This window comes from Ranitomeya imitator, chromosome 2 (assembly GCF_032444005.1).
Source record: "Ranitomeya imitator isolate aRanImi1 chromosome 2, aRanImi1.pri, whole genome shotgun sequence".
In the NCBI taxonomy this organism is placed as follows: Eukaryota; Metazoa; Chordata; class Amphibia; order Anura; family Dendrobatidae; genus Ranitomeya; species Ranitomeya imitator.
Genome location: NC_091283.1, coordinates 110193168 through 110219567, shown reverse-complemented (window position 1 = coordinate 110219567; position 26400 = coordinate 110193168). Strand labels below are relative to the sequence as shown.

The following is a 26400-nucleotide window of genomic DNA, read 5'->3' as shown; positions in this document are numbered from 1 at the left end:
TAACTTTATTGAAAAGTATAATGTTACAGGGTATATATACTAGGTTCCTTGATAGGGCGTTGATCCAGGGAACTAGTCTGATTGCCGTATGTGGAGTCGGGAAGGAATTTTGTTCCCCAATGTGGACCTTACTCTTTGCCACATGGTTTTTTTGCCTTCCTCTGGATCATCATGTTAGGGCATGTTAGGTTAGGCTATGGGTTGAACTAGATGGACTTAAAGTCTTCCTTTAACCTTAATAACTAATGTAATTATTATCTGTATTATTCAAGCTTTTTTATCCTTTGTTATTGCATATTTAAATTAGGCCATTGGGCCATATGCTTCTTACTTCTCTTACATAATATATTATGTTATTCCAATATTTTATTCAAAGATCTATTCATTAACCCCTTCATGACCTTGGGATTTTTCGTTTTTCCATGTTCGTTTTTCACTCCCCTCCTTCCCAGAGCCATAACTTTTTTATTTTTCAGTCAATTTGGCCATGTGAGAGCTTATTTTTTGCGGGACGAGTTGCACTTTTGAACGACATCATTGGTTTTAGCATGTCCTGTCCTAGAAAACGGGAAAAAAATTCCAAGTGCAGTGAAATTGCAAAAAAAGTGCAGTCCCACACTTGTTTTTTGTTTGGCTTTTTTGCTAGGTTCACTAAATGCTGAAACTGACCTGACATTATGATTCTCCAGGTCAGTACGAGTGCATAGACACCTAACATGACTAGGTTATTTTTTACCTAAGTGGTAAAAAAAAATTCCAAACTTTGCTAAAAAAAAAAAAAAATTGCGCCATTTTCCGATACTCGTAGCGTCTCCATTTTTCATGATCTGGGGTCAGTTGAGGGCTTATTTTTTGCGTGCCGAGCTGGCGTTTTTAAGGATAGCATTTTGGTGCAGATATGTTCTTTTGATCGCCCGTTATTGTATTTTAATGCAATGTCGCGGCGACCAAAAAAACATAATTTTGGCGTTTCAAATGTTTTTCTCGCTACGCTGTTTAGCGATCAGGTTAATGCTTTTTTTTATTGATAGATCGGGCAATTCTGAATGCGGCGATACCAAATATGTGTAGGTTTGATTTTTTTTTTATTGATTTATTTTGACTGGGGCGAAAGGGGGGTGATTTAAACTTTTATATTTTTTTTTATCTTTTTCACATTTTTTTTAACTTTTTTTTTTACTTTTGCCATGCTTCAATAGCCTCCATGGGCAGAAAATCAGGTGTGCTGTGAGCGCCGACCACAGGGTGGCGCTCACAGCTGCCGGGGATCTGTAACCATAGAGGTCTCGAGGACCTCTATGGTTACAATACTGAAGCATCGCTGACCTCCGATCATGTGACGGGGGTCGGCGATGCCGTCATTTCCGGCCGCCCGGCCGGATGCTGTAGTTAAATGCCGCTGTCTGCGTTCAGATCGTGATTCTGCCCGCGCCTATTGCGGGCATATGTCAGCTGTTCAAAACAGCTGACATGTCCCGGCTTTGATGCGGGCTCACCGCCGGAGCCCGCATCAAAGAGGGGCTTCTGACCTCGGACGTACTATCCCGTCCGAGGTCAGAAAGGGGTTAAAATGTACTTTGTTAATGGCACAACCACTTTAAGTTTGTTTCCATATGAAAAAGTTAATCATATAACTATAATATATATTAGATGATAGGGTAAAACTTCCTCAATTGTAGACATTTTTTAACAAATATCAAGGTTGGCCCGCGACTTTGTCCAAGCTTTTACTTTTGGTCCTCTGAGTATTTGAGTTTGACATCCCTGCTATTAGACTGATGAGTCAAATTGTGAAATATTTGGCTATAACAGTTTGCTCGATGAAGGGCTAGAGAGCAAAACAATAATGCGTGTCTGCAGGTAGCAGTGAAGCATGGTGGAGGATCCTGTAAGTTTGGGGCTACATTTCCGAAAATGGAGTTGGGGATTTGGTCAATGCAGAGAAATACAGTCAGATACTAATCCATAATGCAATATTATCAGGGAGGCTTCAAATTTATTCTGCAGCAGGACAACAATCCCAGATATACAGGCAATGTCATTAACAGCTATCTTCAGCATGACAATATGAACAGCATAGAGTCCTGATCTCAACATCATTGAGTCTGTTTGGGATCACATGGAAAGAAAAAATGATTTATGGAAACCTACATCCACAGAAGATCTGTATTTATTTCTCCTAGGTGTTTGGAACAACCTCCCTGTCGAGTTCCTTCACAAATCGTGTGCGGTCATGATGTTTTGAAGGTAAAGGGTGGTCACTCCAAATAATGATTTCATTTACATTTCTCTATCATTAACATATGAATCTGAAAAGGAATGAGAAATAAATAGCAGCATGATAAAACAGAGCATGGAGCTATATATGAGACTATGTACAGAAGCTTGCAAAAGTATTCACCCCCTTGGCTTTTTACCTATTTTGATACATTGCAACCAGTGTTTAAATATTTTTGTAATCCAATTCGTGTGTGATGCATCAGTATTAAATAGTCTATGCTGATGAAGTGAAGTGAGAAAAATATAGGCATACATTAAATTTAGAGGATCAAATAACTAAAAATTGGCATGTGAATTTGTATTCAAACCTTTTGCTATTAAACCCCTAAAATTCTTGGTGCAAGGAATTACCTTCATAAGGCACATGCTTAGTGAAAGGAAGTCCACCTGTGCGCAATCTAAGGGTCATAGGTGTGTCAGTTTATACAGTTGCATGTAAAAGTTAGGGCACCCCTGGTTAAGATTACTGTTAACAGCTAAGCAAGTTGAAGATTTATTTATATTTATTCATTTATTTATATATTCATATTTTACATTTAACACTTTTTAACTTTATCTTTCCATATAATTAATCTTAAAAAGAAATATGATAGTTTCATGGAATTTCTAATTACATACCAGGAGGTCCAGAAGGTCCAGGTTGTCCATCCAGTCCTGGTAAACCTGGGTCACCAGGAAGCCCACGAGAACCAGGTAAACCTGGAAAGCCAACACCTGGAAGACCACTATCTCCACGACTTCCCTTTTGACCAGGTTGTCCTGGAAAACCCTTCTCTCCAGGATTGCCGAATCCACCATCTCCCTAGAAATTGGAGAGAAACACAAGTGATAATATTCTACAAATCCATTACCTAAGCGAGAACGCATACAAGCTTGATGGAATGGTTACATAAATGAGACTAAACATATCATAAAAAATACTTTATTTATTTATTTATTTACTAGGGGAACAGAAGGGGTTGTGCAAACAGGGCAATTCTTTCCATACACACAATTAAGTAAGATATACTTGGAACAGAGCTCTAGATGTAAAGGTAAAATCAACAGTAACTGTTTTGTGGACTAAACATATAAACGGTGTCCTAACAACATGTCAAATTAGTCTTTCTGCAACTTTTGGTGTCGATGAGAGTCACATATTAGATTGCCAGCACATCCTACTAGAATCATCTGGTAGAACAGAGGCTTGTATATGGGTATGTTTAGGAATTACAGTGAAATTTCCATTATTGGAAGGAATGCTGTTTATTCTACATATTATTCTGCCAATACTTGCTAAAATAGATCAATGAAAGCTTACAGGTGCGCCTTTTCGTCCAGCAAGGCCTGGCAATCCATCCCTTCCCGGGTTTCCTTGAGATCCAGGGGCACCTCTAAGCCCAACAGATCCGGGGTCTCCACGTGTGCCTACGCCAGAAGGAAAGATTGGATCTCCCTTTTCCCCCTTTGGTCCTGGAGCACCGGGCTGTCCTGGGGATCCCTAAGGATAGAGAAATGATTTGTTTCAACAAAATAAATTAGAATTGAAAAGGTAATTGTGACCTTACAATACAAATTCCCTGCAGATTGGTGGCATATTTCCCGACATTGATGTGCCCTTTTGAAAACCATAGGATGAAATCTCCAGCAACATCTGTCTGTATTACATTGATTTTTCCTGTGAATAACGGAAAATTTGCTGACCATTTCCGATTTTTAGTAATGTAATTTCAGAAGGTGCTTAGGAATTGAAAAAAACAAGAATACACTAGATTGCAACTAAAAATCTAGTCTTTTCTATTAGAGATTTTCATTTTTAAGCCGAGATCTCAATTAGAACATGTGAAACTCCCGACAACAGGGACGGCAAGCGGGTTATAGAACAACAACCTTGCAGATTTCTTCACTAAAGGTACCTATTTAATCTGTATAACAGCTTTTGCCAAGCTTTTGTCGCATTTTCTGTAGTGTCTTTTGAAATAATTACAACAAAAATATATTTCTGTCATTTTACACAAAATTGCATCTAAAACCTACAATAAAACAGTCTTCACCAATAGGCATATAGACATGATTCATTAACGGGGCATTCCAGACATAAAGATTGATATTTAATCCATAAATGCTTGATCACAGGAGGTCCAGCTCCTACCAATGAGCGGAATGAATCGTCCTTACACAGATACATCTACAGTTAATGCACAATTGGTTCGATAACACAATATCCGGCTGTGCAGTTGCAATAAAGAATCCTTGGAACCAAGATGAGTTGAACAGTTTTTATTTCCACAACACTTTTTCGAGTGAAAAAAAAAACAATTGCAACTGAGGTTCAGATAATGTTCTAGCTATCACCATTATTTGCTTACATTTTTATATAATAGAAAACCTTGTTTATCCTGATTACAGTAGTTACAAATATAGAGAAATGTCTTACAGAACTGCCTGGCAGGCCATCAGATCCTCTTCTGCCAGGATCACCAGGTGGTCCATCAAATCCAAGAAATCCATCATTTCCTGGTGGACCTGCACGACCAGGATCTCCAGGTAGTCCACGGCCACCAGTACCACCGCCACATGCACAATCACCAGGGGCTCCTGAAAGTATTAAACATAAGTACTTCCAACATGCCTGAAGCACAAAAATGGCCAACATTAATATTTTCCCCAAAAACACACTACACACCAGAAATGCGTCAGATGTTTCCTATGGAATTTACACAATAATATGACTTGCTGGTTTTTTTTTAACCAGGATGGAATAAAATGTGGATGTTTTGGAGGGTCACTGTGCTGGACAGGGAAGTAGCAGGACCTCCACAACTGACAGAACACCAGTAAGTATGGCAGCAGAGCTGTAACGGAGCTCAATACAATGCTGAAGGGAGGAGAATCACAAAGTGGGGTATAAAAATAATAAGGGAGCCAAAAATGGATAGCAGTATTGGCATTTACAATGGGGAGTTGCAGACATCTGTGCTGTGGTGCCCCTATGCCTGTCCTTGGTATGCTGGAAGTGGGACTGAACTGCAATCTTCTGATGGATGGTATTACATTGTCACCGAGTGTCTGTGCATTGACCACAATTTTTCAGTCGTTTTTGGGTGTTTAGGGTGAAATTTTATGCTTGCCCTGATGTTCCTTCCCAGATAGTAAATGTCATGGCACCCTTCATGTAGATGTAATTTGTGAAGCCCTTATCTATTGTATTGTACTTGTGCAATTACATTACCTTTATCTATAAATATTGTTTAAATGTGGATCAATTATTGACAGGTTCACAAATTAAAAAAAAAAAAAAAAAAAGAATAAAACAAAATATTACTTCTTACTTTTCCAATGATGATGAGAAAGAGAAATAGTGTACAAAAGTAAAATTAAATGTCACCTTTATATCCTTTCGCTCCAATTCTTCCTGGTGGCCCTTGCAATCCTTTGCCTCCTGGATTCCCAGGCTCACCCCTGCTTGTTGGTTTGGGACCAAAATCTACATAAAAAAGGATTATAATCATAAAAAGAATGGCAAAGTTACATGTATAAAGGGCAAGTGTCAATCTAATTTTAGCCATATGTGTGATGGTCAAGACGATGACTGCATGTTGATCTATCTGCTCACAGTTAAGGCTCTTTCAGATGTCAATAATTTTTCTTGCATGCAAAAAAACATCCAAGCTTCATCAGCACCTTTGATCAAATTTTCAGCAGAGTCTGGTTAGTGTGCCAGATTTTACCATCAGAGTTTGGTCAGAGTTTCATCATTTTTCTCATATGAAGAAAAAAAATGATGAAGATTTCTCAAACTTCTCCTATCAATCAGTCCAGGAATAACAAACAGCACACGGACGGCATCTGAGTGCTGTCCCATTTTTTTTTACAGATCCATAATTTGCATCGGCAAGATTGATCTGAGACTCAGATCAAAATCACAAGTCTTCATGATTTTGCCCTTCCTGCTTGCCGGGTTTTCTCCTTACAATGGGCACTGACTGTGCGCTCTGTTGCCGTCTTGCCATTTCTCATCCGAGCTGGTGAGGGAGCGCACTGTCACTGTGCATGGATAAGAATATTGCACAGTAAGGGCTCATTCCCACTTGCGATTAAACCGGACAAACTTCTAATTAAAGTATATTAGAAAAGAGATTAGATTTCAACATTAAATAGACATTTTGGATTAAAATAAATGTTAGTTTCGGACCACCCCTTTAAGCACTATATCCCTTTTTCCTCATCCTGCCCTCCTTGTGCTAATAACATTTGTATGAAGGTAAATCCAGAACTCAACATGTGCAAATGCCTCAGAAGTGCAATGTATTAAGGCTTCTGCAGCAGTTTTTGGTATCAAAATTTGCTAATTTTATTGCATGCGCTTTGCGAGGAATGAAAAAAAATTGACTTTGTGATTTTTTTTGTCACTTTACCATTTTTAAAATGTTGGTGGCAAAGTGAAGATGGATAGCTATGTGCCATAACTAAATCTAAGCCACATTGATGAATTAACACAAGATCACCTAATTTGTATGTGTCATGACTCATTCACAAGCAGACAAATGTTACCTGGTAGTCCGGGGAGACCAGGCGGCCCTGGTGGACCATCTCTTCCTGGGGTCCCTTGTTGCCCATAAGCTTGTCTTCCTGGGTCTCCCCTTTCTCCTTTAGTCCCCTGGACACCTTGAAATCCAGGTAAACCAGGAAAACCTGAAAAAGTAGAAATCCACATCACACATATGTAACTTTGAAAAAGACTAAAATGGCCGATTCACCAGTTTTCACCAGAATTCTGGGATAAAACAGTTGGTGTTTTTATTTGTCGCCAGTCCCTGACAATTTTTAGAAAAGCAGGCAAAAAACACGGCATGTAGGGGCGAAGGCATGTGAGGCCAAGAAATTCATCATAATTTATGCCACAAAATTTCCCCTTCTTCAAAACCCATAGAGAGAGGATTGGGGTTGAAAATTAGGACCTGTATGTAGGTCCAAAAATTCATTTTCAGCAGTGGCCTGGTCCATATGTGACCCTGATTTCCAACCTGTTTACAGTTGAATTCACAATATTTATGGCTTTAGAGCCAAAATCTGCCACGATTCACTTCTTGTCAACACAGAGCTTGTTTTTGTTGTTTGGCACTATAATGTGACATAGGCAAATATATTATACACTGTACGTCAATTCTATATAGCAAATTAGATATAACTTCTAAATGGGCTGTCACATCACATCAAACTGTGTGCCTATGCTGTATTAGGACATCTGTACACTAAAAAGGGTGGATTCTCACTCGGATCCCATCTATAACCTAGTGTGGGAGGCTAGTAAAGTGGGATATCCCAAGGTAGTAAATTATTCCCTATACACAGGATAGGCGGTAACATACTAATCAGTGGGAACTGCTTTTGAAAGCCCTCAGTGATCCCAACAACCTCGGTTCCATATACTGCCTACAGGATTGCCATAAGAAGCCAAGCACTGTATTCAGTTATCTCCGATAGTCCCATAGACAACTAAAAGAAAAAAAAGTCCCAGAGGATTCAACTGCTATTAATATGGGATTTTAGGAAAACCCCCTTTAAGTAAAGCAGCTCCTTTTTTTTAGCCATGTATTATTTATTCTTACCTCTTCCAAGCGATGGAAACCCAGGTGGCCCAGGAGGACCAGGAGGACCACTCATTCCATCATCCCCTGGCATGCCTTGGAACCCAGGAGGACCTGGATCTCCCGGAAGACCTATCATAAGGTATATAAACAAGTCATTAGTCTTTACAGAAGCTGCTAAAGATAAAATGAGGATAACAGGATCAATGTGGGGCAGAAAATATGGGGTGATTATCCTTCCATCCGATCTCTATTCCTGATTTCAGAAGGGTAAATATTGGAAAAGCGTTTATGCACTGGATTCACTTTGGGACCACAGATGCTGGAAAGTGCAACAGACAATGATATTTCAACAGCGTGTTAGAAACAGTGCTATATGCTTCTGTACTCTTCTTAATGCATCTATTACCAGGTTATATCATTTTCTTGGAAAGAGAGAAAACCAGAGAAGACTATTACCTGGAAAAGCTGCACCACCATTATTAACATATACCGGGCTTCCCGGAAAACCTATGTCTCCTTGTTCACCCTAACACGAAGAGAAATGATATTTAATGCAATAAACAATTGGGGCACAGATGAATAGGAGAAGTAATAGTAGTAGGTTATTACCTTCTCTCCATTAAAACCATCCAGTCCAGGAGAACCAGGAAGACCAGGCTGACCCTATGACAACAAAAACAATGTCATCCTAGACACATAAGATCTTGAGCAGGATCTGGCCAGTTCACCCAAGCTGTTTGTTAAAATGACAGCTGTAAACTGGTGGAGACACAGGATGTGGATCAAGTTCCCTTTCACTGGATGAACAGTATCTTCCTCTATAAGACTAGTATAATGGGGGACTATGTCATGAGAGGAGTACTGTGGGGGCCATATGTCACAATATGGAGGTATTCTGTGAAGCTTCTAAAAGGAAACTATTGCCATGTGGAGGCACAAAAAGTACAATATTACCATGTGTAGATACTTAGGGGGCATTATTAACCTCTGTGAGATCAGAGGGGGGCACTAATACCATGTGTGGGGCAGAGAGGACACTATTAGTGTGTGGGAGCACTATTGTCATATGGGAGCATAAAGGGGGCTTTAGTTTAGAGATGGCACTATTACCTTGTAGAGAGACAGAAGGGCCACTATTATCATGTTCCGTCTTAGAGGGGCAATATTACAATGTGTGGGCACAGACAGGGAACTATTACCATGCGTAGGATTAAAGGAGGAACTATTGCTATAAGGAAGCAATATTACTGTGTTGGGGCACACAGAGAGCACTGTAACTGTCCGAGGCTCATATAGGTCATTATTAGTGTGTGGGTGCACAGAGGGGGACACTAACATCACAGAACACATGCCTGAGCACAGAGAGGGTACTATGACTATGTGTGGGACTAGAGGGGTACTGTGTGTGGGGACTAATACCATGTGGAGGAACAGATAGGACATTATAAGGGTAAGTTCACACAGGACGTTTTTGCTGTGTATTTTTGCTGCTTTTTTATGCTAATTTTCAGCTGCTTTTTACAGTACCTACAAGCCTATGAGATTTCAGAAATCTCATGCACACACATTGGTTTTTTGTTTGATTAGTATTTTGTGCTTTGCTGTGTTTTTTTGACATTTTGTGCTTTGCTTCGTTCTTTTGACATAGAGCATGTCACTTCTTTCAGCGTTTTTGTTGCGTTTTTTCACCCATTGACTTGAATGGGTCTTGAAAAAAACGCAGCAAAAACGCTGGTATCATTATTTGCTCCGTTTTTGCAGCTGAAAATCCAAGCACATTAGCCTGGACATAGAGAAAAAGAAAACGCACCAAAAAAACGCACTTCTTTCTTGCCAAGATGATCAGGTTTTGCTGCACAAAAAAAAAAGCAGCAAAAACATCCTGTGTGAACTTACCCTTATAATGTAAATGCAGAGAAATTGGCTGTACTAACATGTGGAGACACAGAGGGGTCACTAATATGTCTGGGATTAGAGTGGGCACTATTAGATGAGGGACAGAAGGGGCATATAACCATGTAGGGGCACAGAGAGAGAACCATTAGTGTGCATAGGCACTATTGCAGTGTGGGGGCAATATTATCTTTTGGAGGCAACTTACCAGGGCACTATTATTCTGGGGGGACAAAAAAGCACACTTTTACTGCGTAAAGCACCACAGGCATTATCACTGACTGGGCACTCTGGATGGTTAAAGCATGTGGCTTGTATAAAGGTGGAGGAATGTAAAAAGAGATCAGCCAAAAATGTCTGCGTTATATTCAGCAGACAAGTTGTGGATGGAAGATATCGTTATGTCGGTCTGGGCCAAGTGGAGAAGAAAAAGAGAAATTAATGACTTGATGATCAGAGAAAATACCATCTCTTAGTCACCGGATTAATATTACATTATACGCTTATAAGGTCTGCAGAAGTCCATCTACAGAAGTGTAGATCTAGCATCTCCCGATATATGCTCACTCTATAGCGTTATCAGTAGTATTACATAGGACTGCACGTAATAACTACTGCATTATCTGTACTCTGAAAGATGTAACTCCGTTACATAGGACTGCAGGTAATGTAACATCTACTACATTATAATTATGCTGGAAAATATCACCTTCTGTTATCTGTGGTGTGACGTACGACTGCAGGTACTGTAATATTGACAGAGTTATAACTGTGATACATACGTATAACGTTACAGAGGACTGCGGGTAACAAGCGCTACTTTTGCAGAAAGGGTAATGTGCCTTTGTGTTTGGTTACCATTATTTTTATGGGTGTGAATGGAGGGAATAACTAGCTGTGGCCTGCAAAAGGGTGTGGTCTGTAGAGGGGTTTGGCCTGCAAGAGGGTGTGGCCCGAAGAAAGGTGTCGCTTGAAAAAGGGCTTTTATTTCCCACACACAAACAGGAAACCAGTTAAAAATTTGGAATTCCACCTGTGAACGACTTTGTAGATAGAGGTTAATGTGTATTTGAAACTATTAAATTTATGTTGATCATTTAACTGAACAATTGAAAATGGCAGCCTATCCTATTCACAAGTCAGGACGGGCTGCAGTTGTGAAAAAACACAGCTCCTGAGACCTGTGTCTCAACTGACAGAAGAGCAATACTGTACACACATACAATTAAGCTGCCAAAGCAGGGCTTTAACATGAAAATAAATAAACCTTCAGCTCTCTGACTGATTGAGCTTCAATCCTCCATGATCAGTCAGTAAAATGATTTATTTTTTCTCATGGCATAGGTCTCAGTGACTTGGAATTGCAACCCCTCCTGACGTGTGACTAGGATGGGATGAAGTTTGAATTACATGACTTTACATAAATCAATAGTGTAAGTTATTCTAAAAGATTGTGTAACCTAACTTATAAGATACAAATGCTTCTTTCTGCACTTACGAGCCACTTCTTGTCCTCCCATAAGCCTCCTGAACAAGCCATCCATTTTGGAAAAAAAAAAAAAAACAGTTTACCCTTGTATAGGTCAAAGCAAGACTCACTACCAGCACAGTGAGGTATCAGGTTACAGAGCCTATAATACTTTATGGAGGGTTGGAGGAGGAGTGAAGAGTACTCAGCATAGTGAGACAGGCACAGACTTGTACACCTTCAAGCAATTAATAGTCTTCAGTACGATGCAGGATTCACAGTCACACAGCTCAGTACTGCTGTGCATTGTCTTCCATTCTGTTGCTACTTCTGAACATGTGCTCCACAGAAGAAAAACAGGAATCCCTTATCTGTTTGCGGTGTACATAAGTCACTACTACAGCTTGTTTCCTCTCACCAGCTCAGAAAGAACTGAAAATTGGAGCTAGGGGGTGCAGAGGGAAAAACTGGTGAAAAAATGTTCTAAGGGTGGCTTTATTAGCTCACTCTGATGCTTTTGCACACCTATGGATAACACTATCTTTCTACATCCACTTACATTCTCTAGTTTGCATTGCATCAAATCATCACTAGATGTTCTCTAAAAAGATCCCACATTGGTGTAGTAGACACATTCACATTTCTCAGTAATTTGTAGACACTACCTTGTTACCCGGAAATCCACTTTCACCATCTTGACCAGGAAAGCCCTAAAAGGAATAAAAATGTTTAGGAAACCACTGGTGGTGGAAGAGATGGTGATCTGGCAGCGGATGGATTTTGTGTTGGTTATGCTAATTCTTTGCCTCTTTTAGAAATATGAGCTCATATAGAAGGAAATGCGCTCACAGAACTACATAAGTTACTTTTATCAATACAAAGAACAATAAAAACAAAACGCAATGGTGGGCGGCTGATATGTGGCAATATATCAAAAGGTGCCACCAACGTTCAAACTTTTTAGGGGTATCTTATCCATCTGCTGCACTTTTTGATTCATCTAACTCTTTTAGGAATAGTAGTTTTTGCAGCGCACTGTACATTGCGCATGTGAATCTGTACTGAATAGACAGAACAATGCGTGTGGCATGAAGGTTATTTATAAATTCATATATACAGCAACCTTGCAGTGCTGCAGATCCTAGGATAGATCTATTTAGTATCCTAACTCTGCTAGTTAGTAGAGTTTGTTATCGATTTAGATTCCTTTTCTCAATGAGACACGGTTTGCATCTATTGACATGGCTTTCTTATTAAAGTGAACCTGTCAAAGTAAAAAAAAAGCTATTAACCTGCAGATATGGGGTTAATCTGCTGGTCAATAGCATTCTGAACCTGCCCCACACCTGCACTTAGACCCCGCTGCCGAGAGGAAATGTACTTTATTCTTCCCAGCAGCGTTCGGCTTCCAGTCACGGGGTGGTGCCGGCGCGGTTTCAGTCACCGCTCTGTGTCCCCGGCACTAACTGATAGCCGGCCCTAATGATGAGCGAGCTGTCAGTCAGTGCTGGGGGTGCAGTTACCGCCATCACTCTCTATACTCAGGACAGTGACTTAACCAATGACGGTGCAGGTCCCCTTTAAGATAGCTTGCATCTAAGTTGACTGACTGAAGTCACCTAGAAGAATATAGAGTGCCTTTAAAAAGTATTCATACCCCATGGCCTTTTCGCCATTTTTTCACTTTACACCCACAAACTTAAATATATTTTACTGGGATTTTATCTGATATACCAATACAAAGTAGCAATTATTTTGCAGTATAAAGGAAAAGATACATGGTTTATTTTATGACGTGGATTTGTATTCAGCCCCTCTGAGTCTATACTGTGTAGGACCACCTTTCGATGCAATTACTTCTGCAGGTGTTTTGTCCCTACCAGCTTTGCACATTTAGAGGCCGACATTTTATCCCATTCTTCTTTGCACACTCACTCTAGCTCAGTGAAATTAGATTTCAAGTCTTGCCAGAGATTCATAATAGGATTTAGGTCTGGACTGTGACAGGGCCATTCACACACACAATTACCGTATATACTCGAGTATAATCCAAGATTTTCAGCCCATTTTTTTAGGCTGAAAGTGTCCCTCTCGACTTATACTCGAGTCATTGTCCCAGGGGGTCGTGGGGGAGGAGGAGCGGCAGGAGTGGCGGGTGTCACATCATAGTCACCCCCACCTGACGTGTCTCTGCACGTCCCTGCTTCTCAGATGGTCTCTGGCGCCTGCAGCTCTTCCTGTGTTCAGCAGTCACGTGGTACCGCTCATTAAGGTGATTAATATGGACGTGACTCCACTCCCATAGGTGTGGAGCGCATATTCATGACTTTAATGAGCAGTACCATGTGACCACTGAACACAGGCACAAGCTGCCGGCACGCGCCGGAGACCATCGGAGAAGCAGGGACTTCCAGAGACAACGCCAGGAGGGGTGAGTATGACGGGGGAGGGGGAGCCATGCGATATTCACCTGTCCCCGTTCCACCGATGCTTTGTGTCTTCCGCGTCCTCTGGCTGAGACGTGCAGGTCAGAGGGCGCGATGACGTGTTTAGTGAGCGCCCTCTGCCTGTACAGTCACTGCAGAGAGCCGGAAGACACAGCGAAGCACAGAACGGGGACAGGTGAATATCGCAAATGCCGGTGTCCTGAGCCAGCGGCGACTCTGGCACCTGGCCCCCATAGCGCGACGGTGTCCCCGCCTGCTCAGGACACCGGCACTTGGCGCCCAGCGATGAGAGGTGAGTACATCATTTTTTTTTTTACTCGCAGTAGCAGCAGCAATACGGGGCATATTATTCTATGGAGCATCTTATGGGGCCATCAACCTTTATGGAGCAGCATATGGGGCATAATATGCTATGGAGCATCTTGTGGGGCATCAACCTTTACGGAGCAACATCGGGGGAATATTATTCTATGGAGCATCTTATGGAGCCATCATTAACCTTTATGGAGCAGCATTTGGGGCATATTATTCTATGGAGCATCTTATGGGGCCATCAACTTTCATGGAGCATTATATGAGGCATATTATTCTATGGAGCATCTTATGGGGCCATCATTAACCTTTGTGCAGCATTATATGGGGCATATTTTAATATGGAGCATCCTATGGGGCAATTATTAACCTTTGTGCAGTATTATATGGGGCATATTTTTGTAAGGAGCATCTTATGGGGCCCATCATGAACTTTATGGAGCATTATATGGGGCTCCTGATTCAATATGGATATTCAAAAACATTTAACCTACTGATGCCTCAATCAATTTTACTTTTATTGGTATCTATTTTTATTTTTGAAATTTAACAGTAGCTGCTGCATTTCCCACCCTAGGCTTATACTCGAGTCAATAAGTTTTCCCATTTTTTTGTGGCAAAATTAGGGGTCTCGGCTTATACTTGGGTCGGCTTATACTTGAGTATATACGGTATATGCTTTGACCTAAACCAGTTTATTGTAGCTCTGGCAGAATATATAGAGTCGTTGACCTGCTGGAATGTGAACCTAAGCACCAGTCTCAAGTCTTTTGCAGCCTCTAACAGGTTTTCCTCCAGGATTACCCAGTATTTACTTCCATCTTCCCATCAACTCTTACCAGTTTCCCTGTCCCTACTGAAGGAAAGTCTCCCCCCATCATGATGCTGATACCATGTTTTACAGTGGGCATGGTGTTTTCAGGGTGATGTGCAGTGCTAGTTTCCCGCAACACATAGCATTTTGCATTTACCATATTTTTTTTGACTATAAGATGCACTGGACCATAAGACGCACCTAGGTTTAGAGGAGGAAATTAGGGAAAAAAATTGAAATAAAAAATGTGGTCAATTCTGTACTTAATATCCCCTATCCTGGTATATATAGTCCCCTCATCCCCATCCTGATACACATGCCCCCCTCATCCCTACCCTGGTATGCATGGCCCCCCTCATCCATACCCTGGTATGCATGGCTCCCTCATCCCTATTCTGGTGTGCATGGCCCTCATCCCCATCCTGGTATGCATGCCTACTCATCCCTAGCCTGGTATGCATAACCCCTTTTCACCTATCCGGGTAGGAATGGTCCCCCTCATCCCTATCCTGGTAGGAATGGTCAACCTCAACCCTATCCTGGCAGGAATTATTGCCCTCATCCCTATCTTGGTATGCAGGGCCCCCATCTCATCCTAGTATGCATGGCCCCATCCCTATCCTGGTATGCGGGGCCCCATCCTTAACCTGGTATGACTGACCCCATCCTGGTCCTGGTATGCATGGTCCCATCCTTATCCTGGTATACATGGCCCCATCAGAAAACATTAAAAAAACAACAAAAAACATTACACTTACCTTCCCGGCGCTCCTTCGCAGCGTCCTGTTCCAATGCCAGCAACTGCTTTATGCTTGTAAGCAGCACATGGCAGGGATGTCATTCGCTGCTTGCAAGCCTAAGGGCAGCTGCCAGAATACTCAGTGCTCTGCACGCCAGGACTGTGTGAGCGCAAAGCAGTGAGTATTCATTGCTCTCAAGCAAGCACAGGGTCAGCCAGAGACTTCCTGCAGCTGTCGGGCGGTCACGTGTGCCAATACTTAAGCGAAATTAACATTCATGGAATGGGGTGAATATTTATGTCTCTAAAGTATCAACAAACGTGACAGCCGGCAGCTGTGGGAAGTCTCTGGCTGACACTGTGCTTGCTTGAGAGCTATGAATACTCACTGCTTTGCGCACACACAGTCCCGGTGTGCAGGGCATCGAGTATTCTGGCAGCTGCCCTTTGGCTTGCAAGCAGTGCATGACATCCCTGCCATGCGCTGCTTACAAGCATTAAGCAGCTGCTTGCATTGGAGCACGTAAGTGTAATGGTTTGTTTTTTTAATGTTTTCTGATGGGGCCATGCATACCAAGATAGGGTTGGGGCCAATCATACCAAGATAGGGAAAGGATGGGACCATGCATACCAGGACCAGAATGGGGGCCCATCATACCAGGATGCCATTAAAGAGAAATGAATATTCATTGCCCTCCACACTCATGAGCGTAGAATGCAGTGAATATTCATTTCTCTTTAGCAGCGGGCACAGGAGCTAGCCGCAGCAGCTGGCTCCTGCCTCTGTGACCCGCTGCTCCGCCAAAATCGTTCCCTGACCTCCCCACCACAGCCGGTACATCCGGACTATAAGATGCACCCTCCATTTTCTTCCACATTTTTGGAGGGAAAAAGTGCATCTCATAGTCCAAAAAATACAGTAGCTCTAAAAGTTCTACTTTTATCTCATCTGACCAGAGTACCTTCTTCCACATTCTGGCTGGATTCCCCACAGGATTTTTGCAAACTGCAAACGTGACTTCTTATGGCTTACTTTCAAAAATAGGTTACTTTTTGTCACACTTCCATAAAGATCAGATTTATGGAGTATACAACTAAAAGTTGTCCTGTGGACAGAGTCTCCTACCTGAGCTGTAGATCTGTGCAGCTCTTCGGGAGTGACCCTGGGCCTCTTGACTGCTTTACAAGTTAGGGCTCTCCTTCCTTGGGATATCAGTTTAGGTGGATGACAATGTCTTAGTAGGTTAACAGTTGTGCCATATTCCTTCTATTTTTGAATGATGGATTGAACAGGGCTCCGTGAGATGATCAGAGCTTGGGCTACTTTTTGTTATAACCTAACCCTGCTTACTCTTTTTGTCAACTTTATCCCTGACCTGTCTGGTGTGTTCCTTGGTTTTCATGATGCTGTTTAATCCCTAATGTTCTCAAACAAACCTCTGAGGCCTTCACAGAAGAGCTGTAGTTATACTGAGAAAACAAATGTACAAATTAGGTAACTTATGGATGCATTAGGGTACTCAGGATTTTATTTAGAGGTATCAGACTACAGGGGGTTGAATACAAATGCTAGTCACAAGTTTTAAATTTATATTTTTAAAATAATTAGAAAACCATTTACCATTTCCTTTACACTTCACAAATAGTTGCAACTTTGTGTTGGTGCATCACACAATTCCAATAAAACACATATAATGTTTGTGAGTGGAACATTAAAAAAATGTGTAAAAGGTCATGAGGTATGAATACGTTTTCAAGGCACTTTGAAATTATGAATACATGCATACATTTAGCTATTGCAAGACTATGAGACATTGTGGCATGACTATAAGATACACAATACAGTCACAGTGCTTTACTACTTGTGGTGCAATATATGGACATTACACGCGGTATTACTGTGTGGTCTATGCTAGTCATACTAATTTATGTGGTGGCCATGCTATTCAGCCCTCTGTATTGTTGCAGATATAGTTCTTTAACACATTGTGCAACATGGGAAAGAGCTGTATCATTTATACAGTATATTTTAATCAGCTGCTTCAATATGTTAAAATCCATGTCAGGTAACTGAGATTCTGAACATAGAAGTAACTTACTCTTTGACCAGGTAGTCCTAGAATACCCTTTTCTCCTTTTTCTCCCTGTCCGCCGAAGCCCTGTGAAACAAAATTGACATGAGTACCTAAGCATTGATAACCAAAAAGGCATCATAACCATTGTTAATGGAATCTGTCACCATGTTTTTGGTACATGAGACCCTGATATCAGTGGTTTCACTTACTGGGTTGCTTGCTGCAGTTTTGATCTGTTGCAGATCTAGCAGTACTCTGAATGCGGAGTTCTGTATAACCCCGCCCACACCACTGATTGGCCGCATTCTGTGTGCACTGTGCGTAGCCAGAAAGCTGCCAATCAGTGGTGAAGGTGGGGTTATACGGAGCTCATAAATGTGTAGGACTACACGGCAGAAGGTTTAGTAGTCCTAGTGATTTTGCCCAAACTATAGCAAGCAGCCCAGTAATTGACACATCACTGGAATCAGGGTCTCTACCTATTTATTATGCTGCTATCAGGTTAGGCGTCAAAAACCTGCTGACAAATTGGCTTTAAGCTAAGTTCATGTCTGTTTTGGAGTTCTGTTTATCTGTTCTGCTTTAAGGACAAGACAAACAGAGTATTGAGCAAAATGGATCTTTTTGCAAACTGATGTAAATGTAAACAGAGACACCACATTGATCTGTCTGGCTTTTGGTCGGTATCAGTTTTTTTAGAATGGAAGAAAATGCTTTTGCACAATGCATTTTTTTCTTCCATTCTCAAAATCGACACAAAAATAGAAATTAGATTGACCCCATAGTAATTAATGTACCCCATAGTAATTAATGGCCCCATATGTTTCCAGGTGTACCAGTTAGAAAATAGGTTAGTTTTGGTCATTTTGTGTTTGTCTGATCCTTAAAATGGACATGTGATCCCGGCCTTACAGAAAGCATTTTCACAAAACTATGGACACTGCAATATCAGATGGATAAGTGACAACTTACTGGACGACCAGGTGAACCAGGAAACCCAGGAAATCCAGGAGAACCATAATCACCCTGTGATAAAGAAAAAAAAAAGAAGAAAACGTTTGATTCCAAATATTCTAATGTAAATATTAAATGTGTGAAGTGAACACTCCATGGTAATCTATTTATCCATTTATCCACAGCGGGGATTTTTTAGTATGCTATACAGTCATGCCATGTGGCTTGCATCATCAAATTTTAAGAATTGGCTTAATGGTAAAGGAATCTGAAGGTAATTTTCTTCTGTAATTGTTTACAATGAACACTGCTGAAACCCAGGTAACTATGTGAATGTTCTTTATAATGAACCATTTAGAAGTGCAAACACAACCAAGATCACTGTATGAGGTAGTTATCAAGACATTCTTTACTGATAGATGGCTTGAATGCTGCTCTTGGGGATTACATAATATCCAAATACTGTAATTCTGATGTACCTAGAATATAATATAAGATGCTAGATCTATTCTGACTCTAAAGGACAAAAGCTGGAAAAAAAGCACAAATAGGTTCTTATCTGGGAGACATATCGAGGACAAGGACTAAAGTGTCAGGCTGCTGCATACCCACCAGGAAGAACGCTGGTAATCAGAAACTGGAAGCAAATGGGTTAACCTGCACTGATATAAAGGATACAGAACCCAATTGTAAGTGGTTTATAGGTCAACATGTTTCAAAGTTATTACAGCTTCTTCATCAGGACAAACTACGAATGGTTTGTCCTGATGAAGAAGCTGCAATGCAACGCATTGACCTATAAACCACCTACAATGGGATTATGCATCCTTTATATTGTTCTGAATGGCAGCGCACATTAACCCATTTGCTTCCAGTTTCTGATTACTGGCACTAAAGTGGGCGCTCCATTGTATTTTCCTAGAATATAACATAAGGAGCAAATAGAGAGACTCTGTTCCAATAAGAATTCACATACAACTCAAGTAACGGTAAGTTCCTGCTTATTTTAAAAAATTTTTTTTCAGGTTAAAGGGAGTCCTCTAGCAGTTTTGCCCCCCTCAGAAATTGCTGACTGTGTTACATATAGGTAACAGGGAGAGCATTGTTATGCAGGTTGCATCCAAATTACCCTACCCTAATGCTGCGAGCACAAATGTCCAGGGGACGGTCCCTTCATCTAAAGTCTTTTGGGCGCCCTGAACAGAATCGCTCCTCCCTGCTCGGCTGTAGAATCAAATCTCCGATCAATGGACCACTACAGCCATCACCCAAGTGCAGTTAAAGCCGTGATCAGATTTACAGACTACAATGATTCAAATAGATCATAGACTCCTAGAATGTTAGGGTGCCGTCTCACAGTGGCACTTTGGTCACTACGATGGCACTATCCGTGACGCTCCAGCATCGCTCCAATATCGCTCCAGCGTCGTAGACTGCTGTCACACTTTGCAATGCACGACGCTGGAGCGATAACTTCACGACGTATTTGCGATGTAAAAGCCGTTGGTTACTATGCGCACATCGTATACAATATCGTGCACACCTTTGTTACACGATGCGATCATGCCGCCACAGCGGGACACTAGACGACGAAAGAAAGTTTCAAACGATCTGCTACGACGTACGATTCTCAGCGGGGTCCCTGATCACAGGAGCGTGTCAGACACAGCGAGATCGTAAGTATATCGCTGGAACGTCACGAATCGTGCCGTCGTAGCGATCAAAATGCCACTGTGTGACGGTACCCTTAAGGTACCTTCACAGATAACGATATCGTTAACGATATTGTTGCTTTTCGTGACGTAGCAACGATATCGTTAAGGAAATCGTTAAGTGTGACAGCGACCAACGATCAGGCCCCTGCTGGGAGATTGTTGGTCGCTGAGGAAAGTCCAGAACTTTATTTCGTCGCTGGACTCCCTGCAGACATCGCTGGATCGGCGTGTGTGACACCGATCCAGCGATGTCTTCACTGGTAACCAGGGTAAACATCGGGTTACTAAGTGCAGGGCCGCGCTTAGTAACCCGATGTTTACCCTGGTTACCAGCGTAAAAGTAAAAAAAACAAACACTACATACTTACCTACCGCTGTCTGTCCCCGGCGCTCAGCTTCTCTGCACTCCTCCTGCACTGACTGTGAGCGTCGGTCAGCCGGAAAGCAGAGCGGTGACGTCACCACTCTGCTTTCCGGCCGCTGTGCTTACAGTCAGTGCAGGAGGAGTGCAGAGAAGCTGAGCGCTGGGGACAGACAGCGTTAGGTAAGTATGTAGTGTTTGTTTTTTTTACTTTTACGCTGGTAACCAGGGTAAACATCGGGTTACTAAGCGCGGCCCTGCGCTTAGTAACCCGATGTTTACCCTGGTTACCCGGGGACCTCGGGATCGTTGGTCGCTGGAGAGCTGTCTGTGTGACAGCTCTCCAGCGACCAAACAGCGACCCTGAGCGATCGACATCGTTGTCGGTATTGCTGCAGCGTCGCTGAGTGTGAAGGTACCTTTAGAGTTGGAAGGGATCTCCAGGGTCATTGTGTCCAACCCCCTGCTCAAAGCAGGATCCACTAAATCATCTCAGACAGATGTCTGTCCAACCTCTGTTTGAACATAATGTAAAGTATCAATAAAATGTTTAAAAGTCTTAAACTGCAGTATTTTGATCTTATCCACCTTCTTACCATTGTTCTCACGTGAACATTTACATAACATATAAACAGAATATGTGTACATACCGGGTCTCCGGGGATTCCATTCACAACAATAGAGAATCCAATTCCAGTTGATGCCGGAGGTCCTGGGTCACCCTGCTGTCCAGTGTCTCCCTATGTGGAAGCAGATGAAATTTGCAACAATGTGATGTATGAAGAAAGGTCATAACACATCAATTACATTACGCTTCCTTTATTTAGACCTTGCATTGAAAACACAAAATATACAAGAAAACAAGTCAACATGGTTATAATTCAAAAATATTTGATTGCAGTAATCTGAATAATCAAGACACCTTGGTATAATAAATGATAAATGTCACTTGTAAAAGAGAAGAAGGATAGAAAAATAGAAAAGATCACTTATTTGTGCAAAACCTGGTGATGTAGACATTAAGCCTATTACATGTGATTCCACCTGCACACAGTCATAATCACTGTGTCCATGCATCCTAAAAACTCAATGGAAGTTTTATTTTCCAGTATACTAATTTGCCAACAATTAAAGATGGTGAAGTCTTCAAATGTTAATTCCATCTGATAACCACTTCTGCATTCGGCATAAAAAGCAGTTGTTTTTCAAAACCATGCTGAGTATGAATCCACCAGTAACCAACTTTACATACAACAAGATCTCCACTGGAATGCAGATATGGTTGTAGGATTTATTGGCGAGCGATCATTAGTGTGCTCAGGAACACTGATCATTATTGGAGCAATGACCTATTCTGAGCATTGACAGCCCAAATAAGGCAGTCTAAACAAGCCCTAAGGGTATGTGCACACGATCTGTTTTTCAGGTGGACTCCGCTTGAATCTACCTGAAAAAGTGATAAGAAAATGCTACGAAGAATGAACACGTACACTGCAATGTCAAAATGACTTGCTCTCCATATGTTCCATCTTTCTTAGGTCACTCCTTTTAACTGCTTCAGGCTTCAAAAGCCATAAAGTGGCTAAAAAAAAAGCAATCTATCCATTCTTCATGTATTTTATATACAAAATTTCTAAAAAAAAATATTGGCTGATAAGCTGGTGCAAAATATGTTCAAAGTGACATCACAAAATACGGTACATGCGAGAGAAACCACTGCCGGTGTTTTCCTGATGCGTCTTCGCCTTGAAGTCAGCGGGTATGACGGTCCCTAAAAGACGTTGTGGGCATGCACCCCTAAGAGTGCCTCAATAGATAAATAATCTGGGAAACTTCAGTTGGGCAGTTTCTCCTAAATTCCAAACTCATTCATTGTATGACCTCAATTACAATAAAACCTAACATTGTAATAATGAACTATCTTAATAATAAATCTGTGATATCCACATTATGTTTCTTACTTTTTCTCCCGTCTCGCCTTGATAGCCAACTCCCATGTGACCCTGAAAATGAAGCCACAAAACCTCTTAGGGCAAATATAACATCCTGATAAATATTACCCAATCGGAAATATCTGATCGTTTATGGATGATCTATTTTGAGTAGACATTCAATAATAAAAATGGTAATAAACATGGTAACTTACTTTTGGGCCTGTTAAGCCAGGCGTCCCAGGTGGACCCTAGAGGAAAGTTGAAGAACACTTTATGTGTATTCTTGTTTTATACTGGATTGATGTTACATACAATATTTATCTGCTATTCTTCATCATTCTGAATGTTAATTCTATTTAGAAAAGTTACCGATACTTCTCAAATAGGACATATAACTACAAATTGGAGTACATTTTTATTATTTTAGAGAATAGTAATGTGCTTCTGTGCCAGGTGTGCATCCATCTTTATGCAAAATTGTTGTATGCAATATGTAGATTTATACGGTATAGTGAAAAATGATAAGTCACACATGGAAACAGAATAAAAGTGGCATTTTAACAACATTTTACTTACAGGTAAACCCGGTGGCCCAGCTGGCCCTGTTAGACCTTGAGACCCAGGTGGTCCCCGTGGGCCCTGTAATAATGATAAAGTCAGGTATATTCATACCAATGAACAAGTTTCAGTTTCAGTCATGTAACATATACATTCTAACAGAGACTTGCCTACCAGGTTCACCTTTTCCTATTTTCCGCTTAAATGTTTAGGCAAGTTAAGGCTCATGTAGCTGTCCATGAATTCTGGACCAATCATGGACCGCAATGCATGGACAGTCCGCAAGCTTCCGTAACCAGTCCGTGCATTGCAGTCCATAATCGGACAGAGATCCACGGACATCTGAATGAGCCCTAAATGGTGGAGGGAATCATCGACTTCTCAGGAAATTAGTAACACCATGAATCCAAAGGATGATCATTCATAGAGAAAAAAGGTAATCCCTTCCACCGCTTCAGAAACCTCAGGAGGAACTAGGAATTGTGAGACAAATCTTTTTAAATTACTAAACATAAACATAAAAATGACAGAAAAATGCAAAAAAAAATGTTTTTTTCTAACACACAGCAATAATGAATGAAAATAATACATGAAAAATGTAAGTACCGTAACAAATATTTGACACTAGCCTCGGCTCATAACTCAACATATGTTGAAAGGATAGATGAAAGACTCCATGCAGTGGGCTTCTTCACAAAACATGTACAGTATGTTTGAAGGGGTTGCTCGGGACTTCACTATACACTTGATTAGGTATACAAGATAAAATACGTGGCAGCAGCCACTAAATGTATGGGGCTGCTGTGTTCGCTTCATACATTTCTTATATGTATGTGGTAACTATTAGAGGAGATAACAGCTGATGGGTTGGGGTGCCAGGTGTTGGACCTCCACCGATCTGATATTAATGACCCCCATTGGTCTAAATATTGATCTACCTTACACATAGGTCAATCATCAGTATGCAAGTCCAACAAGAAAGTCCATCACAAGCCCTTTCATATTTTTTTCACTAGCTTCTCTTTATGATACTGGAGAGATGTATGCAGCCAAATGGATAGGACACCTTTTGGTTTCGTTCAGGGGTAATGTAGCCCTAAGGTCAAATCTAGTGTGTAAATCAGGAGCTTTTACGCCATGCACGCGAAACGTAGATCAGAAACATAATGCAAACCTAGCCTTATGCAAAATGATGTATTCACGCTGCACATTTATATTATTGCGACCACCTAAATGTATGTCGTTTGTAGATATATGTATATATCTAGGTGTTGTTTGGATATAATTTGTAATGCACACAGATCTAGGTTTATCCAAATGACAAAGAGCAAGATAACAAAAATAAATATACGTACAGGAAGACCATCATTTCCATTCAGTCCATCATTACCCTAAAGCAATAGAAAAGCAAAGCATTAATACAAAAGTGACTATATATCATCCTGAGTCACAATAAGGACACGGTCAAAAATATACTGTCACAATGTGTAAAAGTACGGACTTTCCACCTTTCTGCGTGTTTGGTTAAACACATATTCAAAGGAGTTGTCAAGGTTTAAAAAGTGTTTGTTTGTTTGGTTTTCCCACAAAAATGCTACTTTTATCCCTTAGTTGTATCTGAAAAGCTACAATACTAGGTGCAACCACGTCTGCCATATTTTTGTACATGTCTGAAAAAGACAAATACTCCCAGGACGGAGGTCAAACAGTTTCTAAAGTGACTCCATTGTGAATGGCTCCTTTGGGGATCTGTCAGGGTTTCCGTTGGAATCTTGCTTTTCTGAGAATTATTACAGAAGCTTTGACACAGTGCTAAGTGGCGAGCACCGTGTGTGTGCATCTCGCCTAAAGGTGACTAAAAGTCTAAATATGCAAATTGCCTCTTCAGAGAAAAAGAGGACTTAAACTCTATAGTGCCACCTGTTGGACCAGTATAAAAGTCTAAAGTGACTTACGTGTTCTCAGGACGTTCTCTATACTTGCTGTTATCACTACAAAGTAATTTACTAATCAAATAAGTTATCAAATAGTATAGTAGTGTATAATTATGTCCTTTATCATTTTCTTCATCCTTAATTTACCGGAAAAAAAATTATATTACTTGTTAAAATGCTTCCTGCAATTAATCCTTTCCCTGAAGTCAAAAACATTCTCTCACCTTTGGTCCTTTAATGTCACCCTGAGCAAAGGAAGGCTCTCCCTTCTGGCCTTTCGGACCTGGATATCCCTAAGATACATGGAAGCATACAATATGTTTAGATATAAAAAGGTTCTAAAATATTTCAGGATTGTAAAAAAAAAAAAACAACAAAATCTTACTGTTGATCCTGGACTTCCTTGAAATCCTGGAGATCCAGAAAATCCGTCCTCTCCTCTGGTACCATTGCAGCCATCTAGTCCAGGCAGACCTCTGTGACCAGGCTGTCCACCATGACCCTTAAAAGTTAAAATAAAGAACAATATATTTATAATTGTAAATATACCTAAACCTTCTAGCTAGTAGCTGGCTGAATGCTTTTTATGCTGACAACCATCCCTCTTGACTGTATTGTGTGGCCGGAGTAAAGAGCCTCTATACATCATTGGCCAGATGATCATTTTGATGGCAGCTATCTCTCCCAAATTCCTCATGCACATGAACTCCCTCATACACAGAAGAGGGAGCAGATAAAGCCACTGCCAGACAGCACACTAGTCTAATGTGTTACGGAGCCTTAACCCCTTAATGAATGGCGCTTTTTTCGGTTCTACGTTTTCGTTTTCACTCTCCTCCTTCCCAGAGCCATAACTTTTATTTTTCTGTCAATTTGGCCATGTGAGGGCTTATTTTTTGTGGGACGAGTTGTACTCTTGAGCGACACCATTGGTTTTACCATGTCGTGTACTAGAAAACGGGAAAAAAATTCCAAGTGCGGTGAAATTGCAAAAAAAGGGCAATCCTAAACTTGTTTTTGTGTTTGGCTTTTTTGCTAGATTCACTAAATGCTAAAACTGACCTGCCATTATGATTCTCCAGGTCATTACGAGTTCATAGACACTAAAAATGTCTAGGTTACTTTTTATCTAAGTGGTGAAAAAAAAATAAATAAAAAGAATTGCGCAATTTTCCGATACCCGTAGCGTCTCCATTTTTCATGATCTTGGGTTGGGTGAGTGCTTATTTTTTGCATGCCAAGCTGATGTCTTTAATGATACCATTTTATTGCAGATACATTCTTTTGATCGACCATTATTGCATTTTAATGCAATGTCGCGGCGACCAAAAAAACGTAATTTT

The 26400-nt window shown here is 41.0% G+C and overlaps 1 protein-coding gene across 2 annotated transcripts in view; it reads right to left on the bottom strand.

Annotated features, from left to right (window-relative positions):
- COL4A6 (collagen type IV alpha 6 chain) overlaps positions 1–26400 on the bottom strand; it is a 362338-nt gene that overhangs the window by 64824 nt on the left and 271114 nt on the right. For both annotated transcript variants that reach the window (XM_069747144.1, XM_069747145.1), the window contains exons 7-24: positions 25443–25559; positions 25282–25350; positions 24479–24514; positions 23142–23204; positions 22778–22813; positions 22593–22634; positions 21282–21371; positions 18574–18627; positions 17626–17685; positions 11880–11924; positions 8463–8516; positions 8310–8379; positions 7872–7982; positions 6814–6954; positions 5648–5746; positions 4697–4857; positions 3581–3760; positions 2899–3082 (exon numbers count right to left, since the gene is read on the bottom strand). In XM_069747144.1, coding sequence (XP_069603245.1) covers positions 2899–3082; positions 3581–3760; positions 4697–4857; positions 5648–5746; positions 6814–6954; positions 7872–7982; positions 8310–8379; positions 8463–8516; positions 11880–11924; positions 17626–17685; positions 18574–18627; positions 21282–21371; positions 22593–22634; positions 22778–22813; positions 23142–23204; positions 24479–24514; positions 25282–25350; positions 25443–25559 — 1612 coding nt within the window. The remainder of the gene's footprint in view (positions 1–2898; positions 3083–3580; positions 3761–4696; positions 4858–5647; positions 5747–6813; positions 6955–7871; positions 7983–8309; positions 8380–8462; positions 8517–11879; positions 11925–17625; positions 17686–18573; positions 18628–21281; positions 21372–22592; positions 22635–22777; positions 22814–23141; positions 23205–24478; positions 24515–25281; positions 25351–25442; positions 25560–26400) is intronic.